Here is an 18,780-nt window from a genome sequence, read left to right on the forward strand (position 1 = left end):
ACCACTGGACCTGAGGAAACAGGCAGGTCCCATGAAACACGTAGTATTTTCCTTTGTGCAATAAAATAATTATCTCTAAACCTCCCACCCAAGGTAAGATTGTTTCATCAACCATGTTTACCCCTTGCATACTACACTGGGGCACATCCTCCCATTTTGTGCACAGGATTCAAACTCTGGTTGCCTATGTCAGAGGCAGTATGCTTTAATATAGAAAATAAATCATGGATTCCCTGCAGAAACCAAAATGTATATTGACTCATCAAAATTAGCCACCTTTGGTAGATATAACTGCTAAACACACAAGTGGTGACACTGGGTGGTAGGTGGGTGACACTGAGTGGGAGGAGGGTGACACTGGGTGGGAGGAGAGTGACACTGGGTGGGGAGGGTGACACTGGGAGTCAGTGTAGGTAGCTTAACCTCCTTAGCGGTAACCCCGTGTGTGACACGGGGTAAGCCGCCGGAGGGTGCCGCTCAGGCCCTGCTGGGCCGATTTAAATAATTTTTTTTTTGCTGGACGCAGCTAGCACTTTGCTAGCTGCGCCAGCACCCCGATCGCCACCGCCGCGCGCCCGATCGCCGCTATTCGTTGCGGCGCGTGGCCCACCCCCCCCAGACCCCGTGCGCTGCCTGGCCAAGGGTAGATCTGGAGTCCCAATGACGTCCCGACGTCGCTGACGTCATCCCGCCCCGTCGCCATGGCAATGGGGGAAGCCCTCCAGGAAATCCCGTTCTTTGAACGGGATTTCCTGATCACCTATCGCCGGAGGCGATCGGCGGGGCTGGGGGGATGCCGCTGAGCAGCGGCTATCATGTAGCGAGCCCTAGGCTCGCTACATGATTTAATATTTTTTTTTTAAAAAAAACTGCTGCGCTGCCCCCTGGCGGAATGTTTCATACCGCCGGGGGGGTTAATAACCACCCCGTTTGCCAGATGACCCCACCTCCAGTCCCAGTATAGGTAATCAGATAATGTCTCCCCCCCAGTATAGCTAGCTAGGTGACCCCTAGAATAGAAGGTGCCCCCAACCTAAGAGTTTGCAGCAGAGGAGCAAAGCCTGGAGACAAGTACAGCAAAGCCTCCGTTATCCGGAATGCAGGCATCTGCAAATCTCAACTAACCACCAGGGTCAACCTGGATGACGGGGACTTTGTTTCAGGTTTTTTTGCAGGCATTCACCAAGCTTCCCGTGATGTCATGTAGTCTTCCTGTAGCTCCTAAAGGTCTGGTTGCAGGCTTCTGGTGTCTGTACACCCGCATTGGGTCAGGTGACAAGCTGGCTTTCATGCATGGAAGATGCTGGAAAGTTGCTAGGAGCAACAGGAAGGCTACAATACATCATTGAAGGCTCAGTGAGTTTTTGTATGAGTGTGGGAGGTTTGTGCTTTTTCAGCCGGATGCTTAACCACTTTACATTCAGTCGATTTCACTTTATGCATCCAAGTAATGTTCACCTCCCATTCATTAGCCTATAACTTTATCACTACTTATCACAATGAACTGATATATATCTTGTTTTTTCCACCACCAATTAGGCTTTCTTTGGGGGGTACATTTTGCTAAGAGCCACTTTACTGTAAATGCATTTTAAAAGGAAGAATAAGAAAAAAACTGAAAAAATGTATTATTTCTCAGTTTTCAGCCATTATAGTTTTAAAATAATACATACCTCCAAAATTAAAACCCACGTATTGTATTTGCCCATTTGTCCTGGTTATTACACCATTTAAATTATGTCCCTATCACAATGTATGGCGACAATATTTTATTTGGAAATAAAAGTGCATTTTTTCCGTTTTGCATCAATCACTGTTTACAAGCTTATAATTAAAAAAAAATAGAAATATTTCATCTTTACATTGATATTTAAAAAGTTTAAACCCCTAGGTAAATATTTACGTGATTTTTTTTAAAATCATTATTAAACATTTTATGTGGGTATTTTTGGGAGGTTGGGATAGAAATAGTATTTTTTTATATAAATATATGTGTATTTTTTTTTTTTTTTACATTTAGATGTAGTTTTACTTTTTGATCACAAGATGGCAGCCATGAGTTTGTTTACATGACGTCACTCTAAACGTAACATGTATGCTTAGAGCGATGTAGGGGGACGCAAGAGGCAGAAAAGGCGAGGCTTCCAAGAGAAGCTGTCGCTTTTTCTGCAGGGGAGAGGAATCAATCATCGGGCACCATGTCCCGATTTATTGATTCCTGGGCTAATGATCCGCGGCTGTGAGCACGCGTTCGGGAGTGCACATGGCCTCCTGGACGTAACTTTTACGTCCAGGAAGCTTAAATGGTTAAGCAACCTGCAAGCATATGTATCTGACATCAGGTGATCCCCACTGGTGCCGGATACTAGGGACCTTGCTGTAATTGGTTTCAAGAAGTAGATTCCTGGAGAGTGAAGAGGGGAGCTCACCTGTCATCCCATGAGGAGCCACACCAGCATATGTCGTGTGACAAATTCAATGTTATTAAAAGGAAAAGTTAATGTATTCAAAAACTTTTAAGAACCCCAATATTTGTTAATTAACAATTGAGAATAGGGGAGTAGGAAGGATGAATCATTTATGCCATAAGAGGGTGATTTAATATGTTGTCGGATACTAGTTTAACATACATTTCCCTTTGTCTAGATACCAAGATCTCAATGCTCTGATGACTGTTTGCCTGGGAATAGAAAAGTTCCAGCTTCTAGTATACATAAATGCTGTTATGATTGTGTCCCATGTTCCGAAGGAGAGATATCGAATGTAACAGGTACTTTTGGGCTTTTCTGATTCTTCTTTCAGCTTCTACAGGTTACCTGTTTTGTGGTCAATTGTGTCCCACCTTTTCCCAGCGCCCGTCCTCCCATGACGCAGCCTGAAGCAGCAGCTTCAGGTCGCATCAACATTGGAGCGGGGGGCGGGGACCGGGGTGCGGGCTTGAGGACCAAGTTACCTGGAAGAAGTGGGTAGGGAGGTCCACATCTTCTCTCCCTCTCCATGAGCTCACTCCTGTCCCCCCTGCTGCCCTGCTGACCGGCAGAGTGGCATGCAGCGGTGCGATTTGTAATTAATTCGCCTGCTCCATGCGATGCATCCACTCCAGCAGCCGGCTCCTCTCCACTTCCTGTTCCCCTGCATGACACATGATTACACTCGTCATACAGAGATTGGGCAGCCAGAGAGGAGCTACATGAAGCGAGTGAGCAGGTGAGTTAATTTAAAAATGCTCCCCTGAGAGCTGATCTTAAGGGGGGTCTTCGCAGGGACAGAAGTGGGGTCCATAGATAAAGAGGAAAGGATGATGTCACCCTCCCCTGCAGTGCTACCCACCTCCTCCCACTCTGGGGCACCCATTCCTGGCTATAAATGTTATGTGTCTTGTCTTGTCTTGTCTATTGATACTGGGGGCACCTATACCTGGCTTCCTATATTGGGGGCACCTTTACCTGGCTAGCTATACTGGGAGCACCTATACCTGGCTTGCTATACTGGGGACACCTACACTTGGCTACTTATATTGGGGGCACCTATACTTGGCTACTTATATTGGGGGCACCTACTGTATACTTAGCTACTTATATTGGGGGCACCTATGACTTATATTGGGGGCACCTTTACCTGGCTAGCTATACTGGGTGCACCTATACCTGGCTTGCTATACTGGGGACACCTATACTTGGCTACTTATATTGGTGGCACCTATACTTGGCTACTTATATTGGGGGCACCTATAACTGACTTCCAATATTGGAGGCAACTACACTTAGCTAGCTATATTGAGGGCATCTATACTTGGCTAGCTATACTGCAGGCACTTATACTAGGCTAATTATATTAGGTGCACTTATACCTGTCTTCCTATGCTGGAGGCACCTACACCTGGTGAGCTATACTGGGGGCACCTATACCTGGCTAGCTATACTGGGGGTACCTATACCTAGCTAGCTATACTGGGGGCACCAATACCTGGCTAGCTATACTGGGGTCACCTATACCTGGCTAGCTTTAATGGAGGCACCTATGCTTGGCTACTTATATTGAGGGGGGCTATACTTGGCTACTTATACTGAGGGCACCAATACCTGGCTTTCTATACCAGGGGCACCTATACCAGGCTTCCTATATTGGATGCACCTATACCTGGCTAGCTATAATGAGGGTACCTATGCTTGGCTAACTATACTCGGGGGCACCTATACTTGGCTAGCTATACTTGGGGCACCTATACCTGGCTAGCTATACTGGGGCACCTATACCTGGCTAGCTATACTGGGGCACCTATATCTGGCTAGCTATACTGGGGTGCCTATACCTGTCTTCCTATACAGGGGGCACCTATACCTGGCTTCCTATACTGGGGGCATCTATACCTACCTACCTACCTATACTGAGGGCATTTTTTTTACCCCGCAGCTATAACACACAATGAAAATTGACTGGTGCTGTGCGATCATTTTAATCCGAGGGTGGGGGGCTGGGGGGGGGGGGTAGCACATCCTTACAAGTTTGCTTCAGGCAGCAACCGGCCCTGCCCTTTCCTTCAGTAAATTGCAAAAGATTGTCTAGATTGTAAGCTCACAAGGACACATAGGATCAAAACTGCTCATATATGTATTGTTGAAAATGTTTATGACTTATATATCCTAAGAAAAAAAGTTTAGCCAGAGCTCATTCTTTGATCTGAGAGTGACAAGAACCTTTATTGTAGAGAGCACAGCTGTTGTTCAACTCATTGACATACTGACACTAATTGGCAAGGAATCCCTCCCCCCCCCCAACTATCACTTATACTATTTTTCATCTAGAAAAAGTTCCTGTGAATTGTGCTTAGTCCTTATCAGGAAAACATGAAGAGGAGGACATTTGTGTTGTATATTCTGTAATCAGGGCCACTGCTTCCATAGGGGCAAACTGGGCAATTGCCCAGGGGCCCTCATCCAGATGCTGGGTCACCAGACATTATGCACATTCCATCAGGCTGCATAGCTTGAGATTTTATATGAAGGCTCACACAGTGAAGGAGGAGCACACTGGCTAAACTGGTGAGTATGCTCCACTGCACATATTTTGCAGGGGTCCAGGGGAACACTTTTCTTATGGGGCAACCCCAAAAGCTGGCTCTGCAGCCTCGTGTGGGGAAATCAGGGGACCCCATGTAATTATTGACTAGGGCCCCATTTAAGCTAAAACCAGACCTGTCTGTATCCAGAAAGTAAATGGACATCCCCCATAGTTACTAAAATAAAACACAACAGCACAACAACACAACAGCATTTTAAAAAAAATAATACATAACTAGTTGTTTAAGGACTCTTTTTTGCTATGTATGTCATGAAGGTATATTACTGTTATTTTTTTGCAAATAGGGGCTTTTAATTATTGATTGGGTACAAACAAGGACAAAACTGAAAAAATACACAATTTTTATTTCCAAAACCGTTCAAACATTCCTTTGAGATTGATACCTGAGCTAACATGCAGTGGTGCTCATCCGAGCTAGGATATCCGAGATACTCGGATATCCTAGCTCTTATTTCACTATTCGAGCTCGAATACGGAGCTCGAATAGTATTAGCTATCCGGGCTGTGCTATCCGAGCGCACCCGGATAGCAATCAGATATCCGGAGATATCCTAGCTATCCGAGCTCAGATAGCATCACCAGCTTGGATAGCGTCACGTCAGACGTCACCTCGAGTCCTCACAAGCAAATCAGAGGGCTCCCTGCCCTCTGACTGCAGCCAATCACAGAGGGGGAGCCTGGCCAAGCCCCCCTCTATAAATAGCGGGCGCCATGTTGCCTCACTCGTCCTGCTTGCGACTTACTGACTGACTGTACTGAGAGACTGCTCCAGTGCTTTTTGTCTGTGTGCAAGTGCATCTATTGTGTTCTAAACCAAGCGTTTTTACACTCCAACACTTGATATTCAACTGTATTGCTTTGTATTGTAGATAGATTGTATTTTAGGCAGTTTAGTTTGTGTGATTAGGGACTAGGGAGGGAGACTGTCACTGGTGCTGCTGCAGCTGCAGCTGCAGCTAGGCCCTGTGCCTAGGCAAGGCAGCCTACCCTGCTCTGTGCTCTAGTCTCTAGTTACCTGTGCTCTCACCTGTCCTACTCTACTGTACTACTTCTGTGTTAGATAGATTTGCACTATTTTGTAGTTAGCAAGGCCCAGCTTTACTGCTATACCTGTCCTGTATCTGCTCTCTGTAATCTAGTCACACCTGTTCTATTATTTAGCTAGATTCTTCTATTGTTTAGTTAGTACTGTAGTCGTGTACTCTAGTCTGTGTATAGGGACCGTCCGTCACCGCGTTACCTAGGGTCTTTGTGTGCGCAGTGCACGTCTGCGCAGTCCGCACCCTCTCGTTAGTGTTACACCCGTCCTATTTGTTTATATTACTTCTATTGTGTATTCGCTGACTTGTACTGTACTGTAGTCTGTGTATAGGGACACCGTCAGTCAGCGTCAGCTAGGGTCTTTGTGTGCGCAGTGCACGTCTGCGCTGTCCGCACCCTCTCGTTAGTGCTAGACCCGTCCTATTTGTTTATATTACTTCTATTGTGTATTCGCTGAATTTTGTACTGTACTGTAGTCTGTGTATAGGGACACCGTCATTCAGCGTCAGCTAGGGTCTTTGTGTGCGCACTGCAAACTCTCTCGTTAGCGCTACACCGATCTCTGCTGTAGAGTACACCTGTCCATCACCTCAAACACCCACCACCACCACCAGTCCCACCCCATTAAAGTACCCCACTTGTCCCACCCGCCTATACATAACTTTTTTTTTCCATTTGTATATTATTAAAAATATACGATGTCTGGCACTGGCAGCCGCGGTTTGGGCAGGGGCAGCAAGGGCAGCAAGGCAGGAGGTCGTGGCGTGGCAGCCGCGCCACCACCACCACCATGCGCAGTTCTGCGTCTGCACCAGTGGCTATTCTGCCATTAGCCACTGGCCGTGGACGCCTTGGCCGCCCAACAGCTGGGAGTCACGCTGCAGAGACACAGCAGCAGCAGCAGCAGCGTGTGACGCAGATGTTCCTCCCACCGCCAGGTCGTAGCCGTCCTATTGAGGAGAAGGACGCAGACTCTGTGGTGGAAGTGATAGTGGATGAGCAGGCCATCATTAGCTCTGGAACCGAGTCCTCCACCCCCGCCACCACTCCTGTTCGCAAGAGCAACAGCAGCCGCCAGGCACTGCCTGGGGAGGAGGAGGAGGAGTGCAGTTCTCCAGCCCCAGCAGGCAACACCAGCACCCTGTCACTCAGCACCTTCTTATCCCCAAGCACAGCGGGGCTATGGAGTGCTGTTGCGGCAGAATTGACAATGGAGGAGGAAGAAATGCTAATGGGCACTTTGGGGGATGATGCTTTGGACAGTCAGACAGTGGTGACTGTCCCTCAGCCCATGCATGCAGAAGGGGAGTTTGTGGGGTCATCCCAGCAGGAGATGTTTGCGGAGGGGGAGGATGATGATGACAGGGTGAAGGACAGAGACTGGGTGGCAGATCCTGGGGATGTCATCAGCTCTGAGGAGGAGGAGTGGGATGCATCTGTGGGCCTTGCTAGAAGGATCAGCATTGCAGGCATAGGCAGGATCAGAAGTGGGCATGGTATGCAGGCCACACAGGGTGCTGATCCAGAGGCGGAGAGTTCTGCCAGTGCCACCAGCCGCACCAAGAACCCCCCCCCCCAACCACCACAGGGAGACCAGCGGCAGCAGCACCTTCCAGCCGAAGGGGCAACTTCACCTCCCCAATTTGGAGTTTTCACCCTGCCATATGTGGAGTGCAAGTATGCCACCTGCAACCAGTGCCGCAAGCAGCTCAGCAGAGGGAAGGAGCCCTCTGCGTACGGCACCACCTCTCTGGTCAACCATCTGGCAGGGAAACACTTCCATGAGCATGAGGAGTTCATGAAGTTGAAAGAAGCTGTCAGTGGCAGACCCGCCACCACTGCGAAGCCGTCGGCAGCAGCCACCCACCCTCCTCCACCTCCTCCAGCAGCACCAGCAGGAGTGCGTCAGAAACGCACTGCTCCTCCTCCCTCTGCAACTGCTGCTGCCGACACTGAGGCCTGTTCTGGCAGCCAGTCCTCTGAGTGGCCTCCTCTGCTCCCTCCAGTGATTCCCGTGCCAGCAAAAGGCGTCGCCAGACCCTGCTCAGCGACACCTTCCAGGGGGTGGTCAGGGTTCTGCCTCACAGCAGCCGTCGCATGCGTCAGCTGAATGGCTTGCTGGCACGGGCCATGTGCTCCCAACTCCTGCCTTATTCCCTTGTGCAGGAGGGGAGCGACATGCATGCGCTCCTGATGTATGCAGCCCTCGATTGGCCAATCCCCAGCCGACATTATTTTGCACGCACGGCCATCCCTGCACTTCACCGCTCTGTGATGGCCAATGTCGGGAGAGGGCTGGATCATGCGGTGGGTCAACAGGTCCACGTCACCATGGACTCGTGGAGCAGCCAGTTTGGGACAGGCCGCTATCTGTCCTTCACCGCACATTGGGTCAGCTTGGTGGAAGGGGGTGAGGAGGGGGGAGCAGCATCGGGCACTGTCAGAGCAGCAGCAGCAACAACGCAGTGGGTGGTGCCACCATGCAGGGTCAGCGGAATTGCAGCAGGTTCCTCTGATCCACTTCCATCCTCCGGCACACCAGCCCAAACCCCCCGCCTCAGCAGCAGCGTGAAGCCCCGCCACTGCCAAGCGCTGCTGTCCTGGCCAAACTCCGAGAGCAGGAAAGGAATTGGCTGACCCTCAGAGGCCTCAGAGTTGGAGAGGTGGTGTCCGACAATGGGGCAAACCTGGTTGCTGCAATCAGCAAGGGAGACCTGACCCACATCCCCTGCCTGGCGCACGTCCTGAACCTGGTAGTCCAAAAGTTCCTGCGGACCTACCAGGAGATGGACCGACTCCTTGAGGTGGCAAGGAAGGTTGTGTGTCATTTCCGGCACTCGCCTGCAGCTGTAGTGAGCCTGGAAGAGGTGCAGAAGGAGCTGCACCTGCCACAGCACCGGCTCATGATCGATGTTCCAACTCGCTGGAACTCCACCCTGGCGATGTTGGAGCGTGTGGTTGAACAGAGGCAGGCTGTCAGCCGGTACGTTGCACGAGCAACAGTTGCCTCCCTCACTGCAACTGGGCGTGCCTCCACCAACCTCCCGTCCATCATCTCCACGGAGGACTAGGGGCACATGCAGCAGGTGTGCTCAGTGCTGGCACCCTTCCTGCAGGCCACCAACATGGTAAGCAGGGACCATGTAATGGTGTGTGAGTGGGTCCCCTTGGTGTGTGTGCTGGACAGGGCCCTGTGTGCACTGCTGGAAGAGGGAGCGGCAGCCTTGGACCAGCAGGAGCTGCAGGCAGCTTCACAGGCCACCTCTGAGGAGGAGGGCTTGAAGTTGGTGGAGGTCCCTGACCTTGCTGCTGATGAGGGGGAGCAGCAGAGCGCAGCTGGAGTGGTGCGGGGGTAGAGAGAGGATGAGGTGGAGGAGGCAGAGGATGAGGAGGACAGCACTGTCGGCTCTGGGGCTGCCAATGATGTGCCAGCAGACGTGGCCAGACTCTTCCCAATGGCAGCGCACATGCTGAGGTGCCTGTGCAAGGCCCCATGGGTCATCCAGATGAAGAAGAGGGAGGACATCTGGATCTGCATGATGCTGGACCCACGTCTGAAGGGGAAGCTCAGCCAGTTCCTGCCTGCAGGAGGAGACCATGCACTACAAATGAGGGATTTGCAGCTGTCCCTTGTTGAGCGCTTGGAGGAAGCCTTCCCTCAGCCATCCACCCCCACTGTCCAACCAGCACAGAGGCAGCAGCAGGTGCCTGCATCCACCAGCAGCAAGCGCACGCGCACCACAGACCTGCTGTCTTTGACCAACGAGCTCTACATGAGTGTAGAGCTGCTAAGGACTAGAGAGGAGGTGCCTGCAGCAGCATCCTTCTCCGGTCACAGACAGCGCTTGACCCGCATGGTGGCTGACTACATGGGGTCCTTCAGCGGGCTTGACAGCATTGCCCCTGTTAATCCCATGGAGTATTGGGTCAAGCACCTGCTGATCTGGAGCGAGCTTGCGCAGTACACCCTGGAAGTGCTCTCCTGCCCCCCTTCCAGTGTACTGTCAGAGCGTTGCTTCAGTGCAGCCGGTGGAGTCGTCACTGAGAAGCGATCTCGTCTGTCTCACAAGTCTGTGGACAGACTGACGTTTCTCAAAATGAACCAGGCTTGGGTGGAAGGCGAATTCCTGGCCCCTGTTGTCGGCGAGAGGGGGACATGAAGTGGCGCAGACACACATTACACCTGCTGCTGCTGCTGCTGTATTTCTTCCTGCTGTCTGTGTCTCCACTGCCAGGGAACACATTACAAGGTGCTGCTGCCCATGCGCCACCAGCTATTACGCTCAAAAATAGCTGCCTGCATTATTTTGGGAAAAAAAATTGTAATTATTTTAGAGGTGTCCGGGTTGAAAACTGTGTTGTCCCAATTGTGTATTGGACACAATGTGGGCTTCACGACCGCTGTCTGGAACCTCATGGGGTTTATTTACGGCCCTGGAACCACCGCTAGGACCCAGGGCCTATTATGTCTCGCTGCCTGCCCTCCTGCCTGCTGCCTGCCAGTCTGCCACATACTCAACCTCCTCACGCTGCCTGCTGTTTTATTTTCTCCTTCTGTCTGTGTCTCCACTGCCAGGGAACACATTAAAAGGTGCTGCTGCCCATGCGCCACCAGCTATTACGCTCAAAAATGGCTGCCTCACTGCCTGCATTATTTTGAAAAAAAAATTGTAATTAATTTAGAGGTGTCCGGGTTGAAAACTGTGCTGTCCCAATTGTGTATTAGTCACAATGTGGGCTTCACAACCGCTGTCTGGAAACTCATGGTGTTTATTTACGGCCCTGAAACCACCGCTAGGACCCAGGGCCTATTATGTCTCGCTGCCTGTCCTCCTGCCTGCTGCCTGCCAGTCTGCCACACACTCATCCTCCTCACGCTGCCTGCTGCTGTATTTCCTCCTGCTGTCTGTATGTTTCCACTGCCAGGGAACACATTACAAGGTGCTGCTGCCCATGCGCCACCAGCTATTATGCTCAAAAATAGCTGCCTCACTGCCTGCATTATTTTGAAAAAAAAAATTGTAATTATTTTAGAGGTGTCCGGGTTGAAAACTGTGCTGTCCCAATTGTGCATTGGACACAATGTGAGCTTCACGACCGCTGTCTGGAACCTCATGCTGTTCATTTATGGCCCTGGTACCACCGCTAGGAACCAGGGCCTATTATGTCTCGCTGCCTGCCCTCCTGCTGCCTGCTGCCAGTCTGCCACACACTCATCCTCCTCACGCTGCATGCTGTTGTATTTCCTCCTGCTGTCTGTGTCTCCACTGCCAGGGAACACATTACAAGGTGCTGCTGCCCATGCGCCACCAGCTATTACACTCAAAAATAGCTGCCTCACTGCCTGCATTATTTTGAAAAAAAAATTGTAATTAATTTAGAGGTGTCCGGATAGAAAACTGTGCTGTCCCAATTGTGTATTGGACACAATGTGGGCTTCACGACCGCTGTCTGGAACCTCATGCTGTTTATTTACGGCCCTGGTACCACCGCTAGGACCCAGGGCCTATTATGTCTTGCTGCCTGCCCTCCTGCCTGCTACCAAATGCCAGTCTGCCACACACTCATCCTCCTCACGCTGCCTGCTTTTGTATTTCCTCCTGCTGTCTGTGTCTCCACTGCCAGGGAACACATTACAAGGTGCTGCTGCCCATGCACCACCAGCTATTACGCTCAAAAATAGCTGCATCACTGCCTGCATTATTTTGAAAAAAAAATTGCAATTATTTTAGAGGTGTCCGGGTTGAAAACTGTGCTGTCCCAATTGTGTATTGGACACAATGTGGGCTTCATGACCGCTGTCTGGAACCTCATGCTGTTTATTTATGGCCCTGGTACCACCGCTAGGACCCAGGGCCTATTATGTCTCGCTGCCTGCCCTCCTGCCTGCTGCCTGCTGCCAGTCTGCCACACACTCAACCTCCTCACGCTGCCTGCTGCTGTATTTCCTCCTGTTGTCTGTATGTTTCCACTGCCAGGGAACACATTACAAGGTGCTGCTACCCATGCGCCACCAGCTATTTAGGCTCAAAAATAGCTGCATTATTTTGAAAAAATTTTTAAATTATTTTAGAGGTGTCCGGGTTGAAAACTGTGCTGTCCCAATTGTGTATCGGACACAATGTGGGCTTCACGACCGCTGTCTGGAACCTCATGCTGTTTATTTATGGCCCTGGTACCACCGCTAGGAACCAGGGCCTATTATGTCAGTCACATCACACTGCCTGACACACACTACTCCTCCTCCTGTAGCTGCATTGAGCTTCTGCTGTCTGTGTGCTGCTACCACTGCCAGGGAGAACAGAAGAAGAACTATTTTCTGCTGCCAGCCTGCCACCTGCCCACCCACTCTCCTACCAGCTATTACCACACTACAACTGGCAACTACTTCCACCTCCTGCTGATGTCTGTGTTTTACCACCACCAGGGTACACACAAAAGGCGCTGGGGCTTGCAATGTGCCACTACCTACCTATTATGCCATCAACACAAATATAACTATGGTGTTATTAAAATATTTCCACAAATGAAGTAAAAAAAAATATTACAAAAGAACGGAAAACCAAGACACATAATATAATGATAGAGAAGAAGAAGAGGAAGAAGAAGAAGATATAGAAGAAGAAGATGAAGAAGATATAGAAGAAGAAGATGAAGAAGAAGAAGAAGAAGAAGAAGAAGAAGAAGAAGATATAGAAGAAGAAGATATAGAAGAAGAAGATACAGAAGAAGAAGAAGAAAATATAGAAGAAGAAGAAGATATAGAAGAAGAAGAAAAAGAAGAAGATATAGAAGAAGAATAAGAAGATATAGTAGAAGAAGATGAAGACGATGTAAATGAAGACTTCCAACAACCATTTTGGACACACCTTCTCATGCAAACACTTTTCATGAAGTTAATTTACTATTTTTGATACCTTTTTTATAACTACTACATCACCACATAATAACTTGATGTTTTTCTTCATAAAAAAAAGGTGTTTTCATGCATCATTGACCTCCAATACAAGTTTTAAAAGCTATTTAAGGCCAGCTCGAATATTTTACTCGAATACAGATTCGGATAGTGACGTCGGATATCCGAGGTCGAATCGGATATTCGATTAACTCGAATATCGAACTTCGAGTGAATTTGGATAGTTTACTATCCGAATTTGACCAAACTCGAATAGGATAATGAGGTATCCGATCAACACTGCTAACATGATTGCATCATGCAATTTCTGCAGATTGGTCATCTTCAGGTTCATGTTAATGAGGCAAAAAACAAAAAAAACAAATACAAAACAAGATGTGGATCATTTAGGTATGATAAGTGGTGATAAAGTTATTGGTGAATGAATGGGAGGACCACTGAAATGTGAAAATTGCTTGTGTTCAGTTGAAAACAACCCGCAGGATGAAATGGTTAAGTCAGTGGGGGTAATATACACACAAAATACTTTTTGAAGAGATTCAATTGTTTCAGAAAACCTGAATCTCAACCTATTTTCAGGTTTGGGTTATTTTATCTGTGGATGAGCTCTACAATTTAAAATAAATACATGATATAAACTTGTTTCACTGAAGAAGTCCAGAATTTCCTAAGTAGTGTACTCACTTTAAAATAAAAAAACAAACAAACAAAAAACGCTAATACTGAGTCTGGCACCTCTTTGCCCTTAAAACTTTTTTTTAAAAATGTGTCACCACATGAACTCCACAAGATGTTGGGAACATTCTTTGAGATTTATACCTAAGCTAACATAACACAATTCCTGCAGATTTGTCTTCTGTAAGTTTATGTTAACAATCTCCCATTCTACCACTAGCAGCCTGAATTCCTGGCACAAGGCAGGTTGAGTCCATGGATTTACACCATGACTGGTCAATTCTGCCACTTCCACCTGTGGACTTCAGCAGACACAGAAATTAATTGGATTTATATGGCACCAACATATTATGCAGTGTTGGACAATAAATAAAGTTACAGATGATTATAATGGGGGGGGGGGGGCAACAAAATACAATCAATAAGCTGTAAGATAAACAATACCATATAATACACTGGAGTAGTAGTTCTTATAATACAAGATAACATTATTCTGTGTGCATGATCAGGCTGGATACACAAGGAGGGAAAGGCTTTCTTAAAGAGACACTGAAGTGAAAAAAAATATATGATATAATAAAATTGGTTGTGTACTATGAATAATTACTAGAAGATTAGCAGCAAAGAAAATATTCTCATATTTTTATTTTCAGGTATATAGTGTTTTTTCTAACATTGCATCACTCTATAATATGTGCAGATTACACAACACTCAGCATTCAAAATGAGTCTTTCAGAGCAGTCTGTGAAGTAATGAACTCTCCTCTAGCAGAGGAAAAGTAAACAGTTCAATTACAGTTGAGATAATAAAAGTCAGATAACAGCCCACTCCACGACTTAGGGCTGGTTCAGACGGGCGTTTTTGTGGCGTTTAACGCAGCGTTTCAGACGCAGCATTTTTTGGGATCTACTGCCATCCCATGCAAGTGAATGGGAGCGTTTAGAGCTGGCTTTTGCAGGCTTTCATGAAAGCCTGGCAGTAGATCCCAGCGTTGCGTCTAGTCTCAAAAGCAACATGCTGCTTTCAGAGGCGGCAAACGCGAGGAAACAATAGCAGAGACCAGAACTGCTAGCCTTGAACGCTTTTCAAAAGCCTTCAAAAGCTAGCTTTTAAACGCTGGCGTTTGAACGCAATGCCAAGCAAAAGCTCAGCAGACGCCCGTGTGAACCAGCCCTAAGTTAGTCGGAGAGCTTAATAGCTTTTTTGCATAGAGATAACAACTGGAGTTTCTCAACTCTACCTGTACTGGAAACAATTAGACTGATGTATCTGATCTTAATGTTTTTTTTCTTAGCTGTACTACACATACAAATCATAATATCATCATTTTTTTTCGCTTCAGTGTCTCTTTAAACAGGTGAGTTTTGAGGGCTTGTTTGTTTTTCCAGTCTTTAGTTTCCCTTATTGGGTAAACCTGTGACTGTGACCACTTCACCCTCTCAGCTTTCTGTGTTTTGCTGACAGAACTGGCTTTGATGTAAGTTATGTGTTCTGAGAATTTTTTTCTATTTAATGCAGTTGTGTGGAGTGGTTATCTAAGCTACTGTATCAGTCTACTCTATTTCATCAACTAAGCACTTCCAGGCTCAGTACATTTATTTTGGCTCTCCTTAGTAAGGTCACTGTGATGAGGGTGGTCAGAGATAAATTAAGTGATTACTTATTTCAAGTATAGCATGCACACTAATTGCCCAATCAGTGCATTTGTCACCATTTGAATGAAACATTAGAAGTTTCTGTAACTCTGATGGTCCATCACTGTAAATAAAGGTCACCTAAACTGAGTAACAGTACTACTTATCTTAGTAGGAAGAAGCCCCTGGATGGACCTTCTACAGTCCAGATCAGGATTCCTCTACAACTATTTGTCACAATTTGTTTTCTTCTGGCCATGGATGAGCACATCTGAACTGGCCATGCACAGATAAGATTTGTATATGCCCAGTAGACCAAAGTGCTTGTGAATGGAGGAAAAGCTGTGCATAAGTGGCTACATTAATGGACCTTGCTCACACATGCCCAGTTCAAAATTTGCTTGTCCACAGTCAGAAGGCGACCAGAAGACGCAGAGGGACCTTGCCTTGGAACGGTGGGCTGTATGAGCATCTGGAAAGCCTCTGGGACATGCAGAAGCTTCCAGCTACTGAGGTAAGTATCTAATCCCCACTTCATAAAGGTGTTTTCACCTTCCAGGAAGTATGATTAGTGCCATACTAATCATGCTGCCTGGAGGGTGACAATTGATTGGAGGGCTTATTTCTCCCTCAAAATTGTGACATTTTCAAATGTATCCTTTATGGACAAATTGGCAACAATTTTTCTCCAACTATCTTCAGAACTAAAATGAGAAGAAATAATGCTGTAAATTATTGACACACTCTTTAATATTTTTACCATTTAATTTTGCAATTTGTTACTTGATTGAAAAATGTATGCCAACTAGAAAATGTATAATGTGCAAAAGTAATTTATAAGTAATTTGTATTAATGAGGCCATGAAAAAACACTGCAGTTATGCTATAACACTACTAAATTTCTATTGTTGTATTGGCAGGAAGTGAAAATTGCATGAAGTGTACAGATCATGAATGGCCAAATGAAAACAAAACGCAGTGCAATGGAAAGTTGGTAGAATATTTACCCTTTACCAATGACAATATTTCTTTGTTTCTTATAACAAGCACGGTGTTCCTTTGTATTTTAACTAGTGCAATACTGGCTATTTTTATTTTATATGAGAATACCCCGGTTGTCAGGGCAAATAATAAGAACCTCAGCTTTGTTCTTCTGGTCTCCATCCTGCTGAGTTTCCTCTGTGTATTTCTGTTCTTGGGTCATCCTGTGGACATAACCTGCTTACTACGCCAAACAACTTTTGGGATCCTTTTCACCATAGCTGTCTCCTCTGTGTTGGCCAAGACTATTACAGTTTTCCTTGCTTTCAAAGCTACCAAACCTGGTAGTGCTTGGATGAAATGGGTTGGAACAAAGTTGCCCAATCTCATAGTTTTCATTTGTTCATCAGGACAAGTTGTAATCTGCATTGTTTGGTTGACCACCTCTCCCCCTTTTCAGGAAATGGACGCACATTCTTTCCATACAAAGATAATTGTTCAATGTAATGAGGGGTCAGTAATTGGATTCTACTCTGTCCTGGGTTATATGGGGATCCTGGCAGCTGTTAGTTTCATGCTAGCCTTTTTTGTCAGGAAATTACCGGACAGTTTTAATGAGGCCAAGTACATCGCATTCAGTATGCTGGTGTTCTGCAGTGTCTGGATTGCCATGATTCCGGCTTATCTGAGCACCAAAGGGAAATACATGGTGGCTGTGGAGATTTTCGCCATTCTGACTTCAAGTGCTGGTCTGCTAGTCTGTATATTTTTTCCAAAATGTTACATCCTATTTTTTCACCCTGAATTGAATACAAAGAAGCACTTACTTGACAGCAGAAATAAATAAATGTTTTGTAATATTTGTGTAGAATAATAATAAAACATGTTAGCCACTGAAAACATTTGGCAGCATTAATAATATTGTCCTTGTACTGATATAAAAAAAATCCACTTTAAAAAAAAAAAAATCTTTAACAAGCTACTTTTAAAGTTAATTTTAGTATATTTGATTTCATTTCATAAAACATCCTATGAGAATAATCTCAATTTTTTATGTATTTATGTCAGAATTAAAATATTTTTTCACCACTTTCCAATAAGGAAAAATCACTGAAAATAAGTTCTTTCACATTCACATTAGTTTCTCTACTTGTTTATTATTTTTAATACTTTTTCTATTTGATTAGTACCTAAAAGGTTTATATAAATAAGTGGTTCGGGTCACCCTGAGCTGCCTGGTTACTCTATAAACAAGTTGAAAACTAATAAGATCATTCCCAAAAGAAGACAAATCCCTGTTGGCACATTTTATACTATGTAAATATTGGAAATTTTATTTCCTTTCCCTTGCAAACCTAGGCTGGTTTGAGGGCACATTTCCACTTGTGCGGTGCGAATCGCCGTGGTAAAAATTTGCATGCGGATGTATGCGAATTTGCATGCAAATTTTCATGCAAATTCGCATGAATGACGCTGTATGCGAATTTAACCATGGCAGTGCCTGTGTGCTTTTCCATTGATTTCATGCGAATGCGCATGAAAATTTGCATACACCCACATAGCACTATGCGGTATGTGAATTCTGATGGCTCTTCCATGCAAATTTTTACCGCGGACAAAAACGCTCAGAAATCCTGACAAGTGGAAACAGTCCCATCCACATGTATTGGCTATGTGAATTCGCATGCGTAGAACGCATGCAAATTTGCGATAGTGGAAACGGGCCCTTACCCTACACCCTTGCATTACTATATCCATTTTACCAGATTAATTAAATGCATTGACTTGCATTCTGATCCTCTGTTGTCCATTTTCAGTCTTTGACATCTGTAATGCATTTTCTGGTTCTTTTGTTGTTTCAATGAACAATATCCTTTTCTAGGTCCATCTCCTAACCGTGGTGATTGATTGTAGGGCTCAGCAAGAACAGTAAAGATAGCCATACATCAGGCGACTTGTCGGCTGATCTACCATCCGATTCGATTATTATAATTTAATTGGATGAAAATCCATGCCGCAAAGTGCACGCCCGACCAACAATGCAACCAATTTTGGGACACAAATTGATCACATTGTGGATGGTGCATGCTGCAAGATGTTTGTCCGATTTGCTCGATTGGGTGCGCGGCAGGAATGGTGTGCAATTTTGCGACGATAGACAAAGGCAGTGAAACCCCTGACGTGGTCCCCTGTAATAATAAATATCCCCCCAGTGCCCCGTGCAAGGAATACATTCCCTGTACGTGACATTTGCTTGTCCCTCCACTGCTCCAGGTGCACTCCACTGTGCATACACGCGTGTCCCACATGGTTTTCTAGTAAGGGCGCATGTGTGACATCACACACATGTGCCCTTACTAGGAAACCATGTGGGGCATGTGTGTCTACAGAGGAGGAATCCCATAAGCAGCGGACAACCGTAGGCCGTGGACAGGTAATATATACCTTGC

General features: G+C 46.4%; 1 protein-coding gene across 1 annotated transcript; it reads left to right on the plus strand.

The window, feature by feature from the left end:
• The first annotated feature begins 1,293 nt into the window (after nucleotides 1-1,293).
• LOC137537936 (vomeronasal type-2 receptor 26-like) lies at nucleotides 1,294-17,177 on the plus strand. Its single transcript, XM_068259865.1, has 3 exons — nucleotides 1,294-1,356; nucleotides 2,647-2,770; nucleotides 16,270-17,177. The coding sequence occupies exons 1-3, from the start codon at nucleotides 1,294-1,296 to the stop codon at nucleotides 17,175-17,177; spliced, it is 1,095 nt and encodes a 364-aa protein (XP_068115966.1).
• The last annotated feature ends 1,603 nt before the right edge of the window (nucleotides 17,178-18,780 follow it).

Source organism: Hyperolius riggenbachi, chromosome 11, assembly GCF_040937935.1.
Source record: "Hyperolius riggenbachi isolate aHypRig1 chromosome 11, aHypRig1.pri, whole genome shotgun sequence".
In the NCBI taxonomy this organism is placed as follows: Eukaryota; Metazoa; Chordata; class Amphibia; order Anura; family Hyperoliidae; genus Hyperolius; species Hyperolius riggenbachi.

What these genes read in the sequence shown, in the direction of transcription:
- LOC137537936 (XM_068259865.1), top strand. Translation starts at nt 1,294, where the DNA reads ATGGAAGATGCTGGAAAGTTGCTAGGAGCAACAGGAAGGCTACAATAC. An exon ending in AATACATCATTGAAGGCTCA is followed by an intron (nt 1,357 to 2,646) that starts GTGAGTTTTTGT and finishes CCCTTTGTCTAG; the next exon opens with ATACCAAGATCTCAATGCTC. An exon ending in AGAGATATCGAATGTAACAG is followed by an intron (nt 2,771 to 16,269) that starts GTACTTTTGGGC and finishes TTGTATTGGCAG; the next exon opens with GAAGTGAAAATTGCATGAAG.